Below are 12522 nucleotides of genomic sequence, written 5' to 3' on the forward strand. Positions count from 1 at the left end.
TCCGATGGGTCGGCGTTCTTGGCATCTGCAACATTTGATATGATCCAACTTCGTGCGTTACGTCGTTTCGCAGCGCAGCTCAAGCACAAGACCACTAACACCCAAACATCACCGCATCCTACCTTCTCTCAACGCCATATTTTGACTCTTTTCGTGGTTGGTCGATTACCCGCTCCCTCTATTCCCAATCTCACCCTTTATTGCCGCTTGTGGCTCATATCTGGCTCGGCTTCACCAAGCTGCCGTCCGACTACTTGGCTGCCTGTTTGCTCGATGGCCCCAGTGATGCTCAAAGCTACAGTTTAATCGTCAAATCTCCCTTTTTTCGACCGCCACCGGTTCTGATCCTCTTCTTGACCCATAATTCCCGACGATGCCCTCGATCCTATCCGATGCGGACAAGGAAACCGTGAGACGCACAGTTCCGAAGCCCTCAAATAAGATCCTTACTGCCGCCGTTGCACGATTATATGTGGCGTATCCGGACCGGCATAAATGGACATATACTGGATTGCAAGGTGCGGCGGTCATCGCGAACGACCTGGTAGGACACACATTCTGGATCAAGTTGGTTGATATTTCGGTAAGCCCCTTATCTTACCCACATCTCTACTTTTCTTTTTGGAGCTGACAAGGTACACTTACGCTATAGCCCTCCGGCAGAGGTGTCTTGTGGGACCAAGAGCTTTACGATGGGTTTTCATACAACCAAGACAGAACTTTTTTCCATACATTCGAATTAGAAGAATGCCTTGCAGGGCTGTCCTTCGCCGACGAGAAGGAGGCGAAGACATTCCTCAAGAAAGTTTCAGAACGGGAAAAGCATGCCAGCAAAGAGACAAAAGCAACTCCATTCGCTTCAGCGCGGGGTCAGGGCCCTGCTCCTGTAGCAAACGGGAAAACCCATCACCGTTTCGGACTCGGAAGCCTTCTGGGACATCGATCATCATCCGCTCCCACACCACCACCACCAGCAGCAGCAGCAGCAGCAGAATCCATCATACCACCCAAACCGGCGCCGTCGGAGCTTCTCCCTGCTCCTGTGCGTCATGCAGGTCCCGACGGAAAGGCTTCCCCCATGGATACCGTTGATCCATCTTGGAAGGGGTTGCTAGATGAGCTTCTAGCGATGGGAATAACGGAGGAACAAATTGCGAATAACGCCGACTTTATCAAATCATACATAGAATCAAAACAAAATGACGACCAGCAGCAGTCCGCGGAGAACCCTTCCCAAGAGCTTGCCCGAAAACCAAAGGCGGCACCCCCAGCTCCACCAACAGTCCCTCCCTCCAAAGCTTCGTTAACTCCACAAAACACCGGCGGCACAAACAGTCGCGGCGCGCCGCCGCCACCTCCACCGCCCCGAAAACCTCATGCAGATACTACTCCTCCTTCCCCGCCTCGCGAGTCCCCGCCGGCATCTCCAAAGAGAGACCCATCCCCTCTGCGGCCAAGATTCCGAGCTCCCCCGCCGATCGTAGATGCTGGTAAGTATGCTTATACAAGTGCGCCGGCTGCAAGGAACCGGGCCGCTTCCGGTTCGCACACTGCAGGAGCTGCACCTATGCCTCCACCAAGACCTCCCAAGACACCTGAAGATGGCCCATCTCGACTGCAACCACCGGCACCACCATTCCGTGGTGAAATTAAATCTCCAACTCCTCCGGCCCCTTCAAGCAGGGGTCCGGTACCTCTTCCTCCTCGCCATGATGTTAGCCCGCTGCAACCACCGCCCTTGCCACCAAAAACTCCCCATGCGACCAGCCCATCACTCGTCCCTCCTCCTCCACCCCCACGGGCAGCTGCCACACCGCCTCCGCCCCCGCCTCCCCGACAGGCACAACCGCCATCTTCGACCGCCACTACACCACAACCCCCTCCACCTCCACCTCCACCTCCGTCTAGTTCAGGACCGCCCGCTCCTGGACCACCGGCCCCTCCGCCTCCTCCTCCACCTCCAAGTGCGGCTCCGGCCCCACCCCCTCCTCCGCCACCCCCTATGCCGTCAAGCTCCGGCCCACCTCCTCCACCTCCACTTCCAAGTAGTGGTGGTGCCGCTCCTCCAGCTCCTCCGGCTCATCCACCACGCCCAGGTAGTGCGGCTATGCCCAAGCCCGTTCCCGGCAAAGATGACCTAATGGCTTCTATTCGCGCTGCTGGTGGGGGAGGTCTACGGAGGGTTAAAGATTCAGAAAAACGCGACAGAAGTGCAGTCGTACTACCAGGCGCATCAACCGAAACCCCAGCCGCTTCATCAGCTGCTCCTCCGGCAGGTGGGATGATGGGAGCTCTTCAAGAAGCTCTGGCTAAGCGGAAACAGAAAGTCAGTGGAAGCGGTGAGTATCAACATTCTTTTACGTTTCGGACCGCGCTTTGCACCTATTGATTTTCCTGATCTAAAGCTGATGGTTTCATAGACGATGAGAAGTCTGATGATGACTGGTGATGGAATCCCATACGAACCGTCAGCTCCATGCCTCCCAAGCAGCTCCTCGACTACCCTGATTTAAGAAGCCGCAGAATATATGGTTGCTACCAGAATAGCATTGAAGGCTGTGAGCATGTAGAGTAAGAAAAGAAGTTAAACTGTTAGTGCGGAATGATCTGTTCAGCTATGTACTGCCCCAAATTGAGCTTCACATGTTCCATAGGGTAGTCGATAGTGGTATTATCATGGGGCTTATTTTCTCTTATAAATATGGGTTGATTTGCCAACATTTCCCCAGTTTTAAGCCATGCTATGTATATATGAAGTTTGTAATGTAAGCTTGTCTGACAATGTCAAAAGTTGCGGACATTCACCCAGGCGTGCTATTCGACATGGCCCGAGTGCGCGATTTGCCATGTCCAACCGCTTGAGGCTTCTAGGAGAAATGTTAATGATACGAACGGCTACCTACTCCGTAGAAAGTATTTTTGAAGAAATTCTTATCCATGCTAAATCTTTATTTCTCGCGAGTCATAATCAACATATTTGTTTGATATGTATGAATCCCCCTGGATTGTGGAGATTCAGGAGAAACTGGAAGGGGGCTACGCGGGACCGACGAATTTCCGCCCGAGTCCCGACCATATCGGAATTTTGTAGGCCCGAAAAACCGTGGAACCCCAATGAACCCACCATAAACAGCACCTGAAAGGTTCCTGCAGCAGGAATGACATGTTTACTGTTCCCAAATAGGAAACAGTTCTCATTTTTAAAGATTCTCCTGCCTGAGAAACATTCCCAATTGCTGTAGAATGATTTTGGAATGACAGGAACATTCTCAGAGTTGCTGAGAACATCAGTAGGAATCTAGTTGGAATACTGTCAGGAATTAACTACTATAATCCTAGTTCCAGACACCATTCATTTCTAGTCCTTGATCAAATATGTACAAAGCAGGCAAATCTCAGAGAAATGAAACATCCCAGATGTATAGTAGAAAGGTTCTGGAATCATGATTACTGAAAATCAGATTACCACTGGCATTCAATGCCTCACTAATCAGTATGATGTAAAGACTTGGCTTTTTAATTACAGGAAGTCTAATAATGGTGTAGTTGCTGCCCTCTAGATCTACCTGCACAATTGGTAGATCTAAAACCTGATCTCTTATCATTTCCAATACCAGAATCACTAAAAAGAATACTCTTTCATTTGTATGCAATTTATGAATGAAAATGCTGATAATTTGCCCAATGGTGGGGCTGGTTCCATGCATATACTTAATCAAATCATTAACCATTAGTTTGATTTGCTGGTCTCCAAGTGAGAAAGTAATATTCTTATAGAACTATATTACAGTTGAGTCTGGTTCCACTACAGACAGCTTATTCCAATCTTTCTTATATGCATTTTAGAGTTTCTGCAAAAATAAATAGAGATTCAGTAATACAGATAGCCATGCATTCAGAATATCTAGTACTGGTATCATTTTTCCTGCAGATTGTTGTGTTCAGAGATTCAGAGAATACTCACCAGCAATATCTTTATCTTCAGCATTCAGTATCTCAAATTCATCTTCATGCAGATTAGTATTCAGTTGGAGTAAGTCTGCAAAAAGAGTTGGGCAGTACTTATAGAGATTAGAGATGTACTGAATCAAGAATGACTCACTATCAGCAAATGCTTCTTCAAGTAGTAGAAGTAATATATGTCTGAAGCTCTCTTGCATTAACAGAATCTTTTTAACATCTTACTTGTTTATTCTCTGAACTAGCTTCTTGTATTTCTGATGCTTGTTCTCTCCAATAAGAATATTGTAATTATTTGGAATTGCATATTTATTTGCTTGTGCTGGATAATGTATATCAACATGCATATTTGAGCAGTTTTTAAAGCTCTGAATTATCTTTGTCTTCTTTTTTAAATTGAAATTTTCTGCAATTGAAACATCTGTCTCTTTAACATATGAATCAAGTGCTGGAAGCTCAATTGGAACAGGAAATGATCTTGTACTGGTTATGAAAGCTGCTCTAGACTCTGTTCAAGTGCCTGCTGAATGAGTAGTCTTAACAGCTGATGCAGCAGCATTAATTAAACTTTGTAGATTCTGTCAGACTGTTGTGATAATCTCTTACAATTCTGTAAAGGCAAATTGAGCTGGTGATTAGAATATTAGAACAGAATTGCTGCATGCAATTCCAGTATAAATTCAAATAATTAAATTCTTTATTAATCTTTCAGAGTAATCTTTAAATGTTACAGGCATCATTTATTATACTGCTGGATTTATCTATTTCTGGGTCATGTAGTATCAGAGAAGAAGCAGAATTATAATAGATGCTTGTGTGTACTTCTGTAATTGATAGAATTTCAAATGAGTAAGCAGAGATTGAAGATAGGCTCATCTCTAACAGAATGAAAATCTCTAAAGCAATTTACAGTATTCTTTTTGATTATGGAGTGTAAGAATTACTGAAACCAATAAATAGTGTGCCAGTTTTGATATTTCTGAAAATTCACTGTAACATGGGTCAGAAAAAAAGAAGGTCATCAGATTAAGAGATAAGTATTGTAGTGGGGATTCCAGTACCATATTAGAACAAAGGTTGTTCCAGTCTGAGGCACAAAACCCCCCCAGCTACTATCTCTGAGCTATATAAACCATCTATAACCCCTGCATCTCACTCAATACCTTCACACACCTTTGTACTTTTCCACACACTCATTCTTTATTGCTAGTTTGGTTATTAGTTAGAGAATATGAAGATCTCTTGTTCATAAAGCTTGCCACTGTTTCTCATTAAAGCTGCCTGTATTAGTACAGGCTCTTTAGTACTATTATTTCTTATAAGCTTAGGCATCCATTAAGGCATGCTTCTCTGTTCTTACTACTCAGCCATTACCATTCTTACTATATTGTGATTTTTCATTCTTCTTGCACTCTCACCATCTCAACCAACTCATCTACTTTAACAAGGCATCCCATCATATTCTGCTTCATTTGGTGACCAAGCTGAGACCTGAAGATGATGATGCAGTGATTTGATGGCTGCCAAGGAAGAAAAACAAATTCTGAGACACATGAAGCAATACACTATTTCAAGATAAGATCTTATGAACTAGGAATACAGTACTAATCAGGTTTTTGTTTAGAAACAAGATTAGGGAGCTTAGATTTGAATGGCTCTTATCTAAAGCTTGCCTGAAAAATAGGTTTTTTTGGAAAGATATTAAATCATTGAGAAACAACAGAATATACTGTGTGACATGACCAAAGATCAAGAAATCAAGAAATCAGAATCAGAATCAACTATAATTGAAGATACTACAGAATCATACACAACTATGTCACAAGATGAGAACAGAAGAATTGTAGTTCACTCTCACATTTCTATACCTTCTTCTGGCATAGCAAATGCACCTTGGTTTGATGGCAGAGATGCTATCTTGTTTATTGAAAGGTTTTATCAAATGTGCAAGAATCATGAGGTAATTAATCCTAAGAACATTATCAAACAGTTGGCTAGGTACTGTGTTACATGGATTGAAGAATGGATGAAGACCTTAAAAGACTACAAGAAAGATAATTGGGAAGTATTCTCTAAAGAGATTATTCATGAATTTCATGATCAGAACATTACTTACAAGATTCACCATCAGAATTATCTTTAAGCAATTACAAAGAAACCACATGCTTGGAATAGCAACATTTACATCTATGTTTGAGAATACACTACTATCACCAGTACAGTACAAGCCAATGGAAGACTTGATGAATTCACTAAGATGTCTTGATTTCTTCAGAGACTGCTCAAGAAGCTCCAGAATAAGATTATTGACAAGGCAAAGCTTAATCTTTCAGACAATATATCATCTATTGATTTTAGGAAGGTTGTTCAAGCAATCATGGATTTGATTAACCAGTATGAAGAGAATAAGAAGATCTTTAAAGAAGATGAAATGAAGCTGAAGAAAATGAAGAAGCTTGATAAGCAATATCAATTAGCTAACAAACTCTCTACAGTTGAGGCTCCAAAAAAAACAGCTAGTTCTGTAAAGACTGAAGAATCTGAATTGAAATTCAAAGCCAAGAACTCTGAGAGCACCAATATTAAAGCTGCAATTGAAAAGATGACCAACAAGTTTACAAATTTGACATTGGCCATGAGAGTACAGTCAAATCAGATACAAGAGAATTCCAATCAGTACTATATACTGCAGAGAGAAGAGCCTTCAAAATCCATACCAAATTATACAACAAATATGACTACTAATTCTGCAACAGTACAAGAGAACACCCAACCACAATTAGTTAATTCTTATGTGGCTCAAAACAGTTCACCAATGACAAGCTATCATTCTAGTGACTGAGGAGAAGCTCAAACTGGAGAAATTTTAATATATCTCTCATGCTTTTACTGTGGAAAATCTGAACATCATCAATCTCAGTATTACAAATATCAATCCAATGCAAATAACAGATTCTGTCATATTAATAATGAAGGGAACTTGTGCATGAATTTCTCTGGTCAAAACTATCAAGTTGTCACTTCTAAATCTGGAATATCAAACATGTATATTGTACAGTCTATAGAAGAGAATGAATGGGCAATTCCAGAGTTAACAAGCTCTAAAAAGAAGATCAATCAGCAAGAAGAGATATCTCCAGCAAATTTAACCAGTGTGAAAATCTAAGCAGGACAACTTGCATACCTAATGTCTGATAGAGAATCTGATTCAGATAAGAAATATGAACCACTAGAAGAAAGAACATCAGTTAATGTTGAAACTGTTGGAGAAGCTAAGAACAGTCAAAAAGCTAAGATTACAATACTCTATACTCAGCATACTGGACAATTTATTATCTATCAGGATAATCAAGCTAGTGTCAATAACAATATCATGGAAGACATTGAACCAATCAATCAGAAGAAGCCTGAAATTCAGAACAAGATCATAAAGAAATAAAGATCAAGATATTCTGCAACAGATCATTTATTCTCTCAGATCTGTAATTCAACAGATGCCAATGAATTAATGGATCAAATTCTCAATAGAAAGGTCAAAGTGTCAGTCAAGAAGCTTATAGATGTATCATTAAAGCTTCATCAAGCATTCTTCAGATCAGGTTGGAATAACAGTACTAGCAAAAGCCATGCAAAGGTTGAAGTCTCCAAACCAGTTCAGCCTGAGCTAAAGATCAATTCCAGTCAACTTACATTAAAGCCCATGGTACTAAAATCCAAAACAGCATATGGAATGCATTCATTATATGCACCAGTCACTATAAACCAACAAGAATTAATGGCATTGATCAATACTGGTTCAGAAATCAATTTGTTGTCTCAGAAGTATACTGAAATGTTGAATCTGCTAATGAAAAATAAGCTGCAAGTGACTATGATTGTTCAAACAGGAGAAGTCACTTCTTTTTATATGTTTTGTGACAAAGTGCCTGTTCAGATCAGAGACATTATTATCTATATCTCTTTTCTTATATTCAAGAGAGGGGATCAGCAACTTATTCTTGGAAGATCTTGACAATTTGCTGCCTGTTGGGGATGCAACACCTCAGATGACAGAGAAGTGAACTGTAAAATTTATAACAAGAAACAAACATGTTGTCTAGTTTTTGAAGACTTTAAGCCAAGCTTGAGCAACATGAGGTATGCAACTGATAAATCAAACAGTAATCATTTAAATGATTCAATGGGTATTTAATCAGGCAGGTGCCCATGAATACAAGGCCTGATGAGGATAAAGAAAATGCAATAAAGACAATGAGTATAAGAATTAATAATGAGAAGATTGAAGGTCAGAAGGTTGAAAAGAATAGAGAAGTCAGAAGCATTAGCAGTAGTACTAGTATTGATGACTACAGTAATAAGGAGAAACATAGTTCCAGCAATGGTGAATTCAAAAGTGCACTAAGTCTAATTGGATTGACCAGCACACTGGTGAATCAAATGAACCAATCAGAGAACAAGAATAATTTTGCATTGGAAGTTCAGATTTTCTGTTCTCCACTTCCCAATCTGGACAGCATTACAGCTCACTGTGAACATTACACATGTGATATTAATTCCAGCTTAATTCAAAAACCTATTTCATGAAGTGCTCAATCAATTTACACATCTCTGAACAAAAATCATGATTTTGTTACAAAGAAATTGTATCAAGTTGACATTTTCAATAGTGGCTGGAACATCAGGCCATCTTCTTCAGAAGTCTGGAGAGTGTGCACTGCTTATAAGCAGAAAGCTGATAAGATAAGGCTGTTAGCATCTGGAAAATCTGATGGAAGCAAACCAGAAGATCTAGATAATTAGGTGGATGTTTGTTTGAATAAGTATTATTCTGAGAAGAAATACATCATATTTAATTGTAAATTTAATGATCACATTAGGTCTAGAATTACATCTTTTTCTGTTGGAGAACAGCTAACAAATGAGAGAATTGAGAAGCTCAAAATTGGATTTGAACTAACAAGTTAGAAGAAGGAATTTTTCATATCAGTCCTTTATAAATGTGAAGAGGCATTGGCATAGTCATTCAAAGACCTATATGGCATTCATTCTGAATACTTGCCTCCACAGGTTATTAAGACAGAGCCTCATGAAGCTTGGCAGACTAAGACTTACCAAATTTCTTGTGCTCTACATGATAAGCTAATTAAAATCATTCAGAACAGGTTAGAAGCTAAAACATTGAAGTCTTGTCATGATTCATATACCAACCCCTATTTTCTGGTCACAAAGAAACAGAAAGGCAAATATTATTTAGTTAATACAGCACATATGTACAACAAAGTTACTATTCAAGATGCTTTTATTCCTTCTAATATTGATGAATACACTGAAGACTTTGGCAGACTTGTTATGGCTAGTCTATGCAACTTATTCTCTGGATACAATAATTTTCTATTAGTCAAAGAGAGCAGGAATATGATAGCTATTGCAACCCCTATTGGGCTCTTTCACCATACAACTTTAGTTCAAGGAACAATGAATTTGCCAGCTCAAGCCCAATACAGGATAATGAAGATTATACAAGAAGTTTTTCCAGAGATTGCTCAAGCCTTTATGAATGATCTTGAAGTAAAGAGATCACATGTCAAAAATGAAACTGAAGTTCTTCCAGAAATAAGAAGATTTGTTTATGACCATCTGCAGAACCTGAACTATGTTCTATGGCTTGTCAAAATCTCTGGAGCTAGAATCTCCAGCACTAAATCTCAATTCTGCATGTCTGGAGTTAATGTCATTGGATGAATCTGCAACTATAACAGACAACAACCTGAGAAAATTAAGATGGCTAAAATTGTAAATTAGCCTACTTCTACAAGCATTACAGAATTACAAGGATTTCTAGAGCTTGCTGGATATTTTCAAATACTCATAAAGCATTACAGTTGGATAACCAAATCTTTACATTATCTGCTTTGATGAAATGTTATATAGTCATGAACTGAAGAGCAAAATAATATCTTTATACTTTTGAAGGAAAAGTTATGTTCATTCTCTATTATTCTTCCAATCAATTATGGACAAGATTCTTTGCTTATTACTGTAGCTGTTGATGCCAGTAGATTAGAATGGGGAGGATGCATTATTCAAGAGCAACAAGAGACTCAACATCCTGCACAATACAAATCCAGAGTATAGAATGATTCAGAGAAAACATATGATGCTGGCAAACAAAAATGCAGAGCTGTTTTGAAAGTCTTCAAGAAATTCCAACACCATATCTATGGAGTATCCTTTATCTTGGAAATCAATGCAAAAACTCTTGTCACCCAACTTAATAGAACTGCTACAGATGTTCCAGAAGCTTTGGTTACTAATTGAATAGCTTGAATATGCCTCTTTAACTTTACTGTTAAACATGTTTCTGGGACAAAACACACAGCTGCTGATGAACTGTCTTACTGAGAACTAGGTACTGGAGAACAATCTGAATCTGAAGAAGACAAAGATCTGTTTGCCTTTATGAATTCTATAAGAGTTTTAGCTGGCCAAGCTCTTAATAGTGAAGACCTTAGAATACTAGACTCCACATATTCAGAAGAATCAGAGAAAATTGCACAATATCTAATTACTCTATCAAAACCATTAGGCATGGAAGAAAAAGAGTATGTGAGATTCCAAAAGAAAGCAATTAAATATGTGGTGGAGGCTGATTAACTATTTAGACAAGCAGAATCTGGTGTGCCTCTAAGACATATCATGAACAACAAAGAATAATGTGAACAAATTTTACACATGATGCATGACAAATTTAATCATAAAGAGTGAGAGGGAACATACTCTATCTTACAAGCTCAATACTGGTGGTCAGAGATGTATAAAGATGTGTCTGCTTATGTGAAGTACTGTTCTCAATGTTAATAAAGAGATTCACAAAGATTAAGTGAAGAGCTTCATTCTACCTGGACTTCTATCTGTTGAGAGAAAGTTGGAGTGAATATCAAACACATGCCTTTCTGTCAAGAACAAAATTATTTGGTTGTTGCAAGATGTGACTTCACTGGATAAGTGGAAGCTAGAGTATTGAAGAAGGCAACAGCTGAAGCTGTAGCCAAATTTCTTTATGAGAATATCATCTGTCAATGGGGCCTGCCTGTCAAATTTATTATAGATGGAGGACTAGAGAATAAGAATGTTGTGGAGATCTTACTGAAGAAATTCAACATCAAATATATTATTATTTCACCCTATAATTCTCCTGCAAATGGTATGGTGGAAGTTGGTCATAAGTCTTTGACTGATGGATTAGCTAAAGCCACTAATAGTACTGGAAGAGATTAAATTAAACATCTTCCTGCAATTCTGATGGCAGATCAAATGACAACTAAGACTAGTACTGGTATTTCCTCTTATAGATTGCTAATGGACCAGGAGGCAGTTCTTTCAGTTGAACTCAAGATTCTTACTTGGTAAACAATTTTATGGCAAAATGTTCAAACAACTGAAGACCTTCTTCTGATGCATGTACATCAAATCAAATAACAAGATGAGAATGTTCTGAAAGCAGCATATCATCAGCTTCAAATGCACACTAAGAATAAGAAATATTTTAATGATATCCATAATATTCAGACCAACTCTCTTCAATCCAGAGACCTTGTCTTGCTTCACAATATTAAAGAAGAACAGAATATGTCTAGAAACAATACTCTGCACTTTCAATAACTAGAACTCTATAGAGTTAAGTCTGCCAATCAAGAACTAGATTCCTATCATCTTGAAGAGTTAGATGGCACTGAAATCAAAGAATTTATTGCAGGAAGCAGATTAAAGAAGTATCTTATGAGATCTGAAATGAAGCAGCTCAGTAATAGTCCAGCAGATTCAGATGAAGAGATGAAGAATGTTCCTCAAAAATATGTCACAAGAAGCCAGTCTAATATTCTCTCTAGCAGTTCCTCAGATGTTAGCTTCTTGAATAGGAGAGATGACCAAGATCAGAGTGAGAGCAAAAATGAAAATGATCAAGAAGAAATGGAGCAAACACAATTACCAATTATTATACCAGATGACTGGAGCTTTGCTGTTGTTATATCTCCACAAGATGTTTAATTTGTTGTGTTTTGTTTGCAAAAGTGAAGTTTTTGCTTGCTCTTTTGGGAGGTTTCTTTTATTTGCCTGCAAAGTGAAGTTTTTGCTTGCTTATTTGAGAAGTTTCTCTTTCTTTGTTATTTGCAGAAGCCTTCACTTTTTCTGAATTTTTCAGAAGATATTTAAAGACTGATTTTTCTTCTCTAAAGCTTCTACTGTCTTTTACATTCAAGCTTAATTCTTTTTACAGATTCAACATTTTCAACACTTCTTCTTGTCTTCTATTTTATTATTCTGACATTTGTAATTCTTTTTGGATCACCAATATTCTTCAAAATGGCTGGACAAAGTAACTTGCCTTCTCTAGCCCCTGCACCCAAAAACCAAGGTCTGGTTATTACCAGAGACAGTGGAGTCAACCTGAATGGCCATTTCTTCAATAACCTAACAGCAGCTATGAAATACATTAATAATCAAGCTCCACACCATCACTACAGCCTACAGATCAAGCTAATGAACACACTGATGCAAGTG

General features: G+C 39.2%; 1 protein-coding gene across 1 annotated transcript; it reads left to right on the plus strand.

Moving 5' to 3' along the window:
* The first annotated feature begins 179 nt into the window (after nt 1–179).
* On the plus strand, nt 180–2502 carry CIMG_05779 (actin associated protein Wsp1). Its single transcript, XM_001241882.2, has 3 exons — nt 180–583; nt 653–2339; nt 2421–2502. Exons 1-3 carry the CDS (start codon nt 374–376, stop codon nt 2447–2449), a joined length of 1926 nt encoding a protein of 641 aa, XP_001241883.1. The 5' UTR covers nt 180–373; the 3' UTR covers nt 2450–2502.
* The last annotated feature ends 10020 nt before the right edge of the window (nt 2503–12522 follow it).

The sequence above is a fragment of the Coccidioides immitis genome (genome assembly GCF_000149335.2).
Source record: "Coccidioides immitis RS genomic scaffold supercont3.2, whole genome shotgun sequence".
Classification (NCBI taxonomy): Eukaryota; Fungi; Ascomycota; class Eurotiomycetes; order Onygenales; family Onygenaceae; genus Coccidioides; species Coccidioides immitis.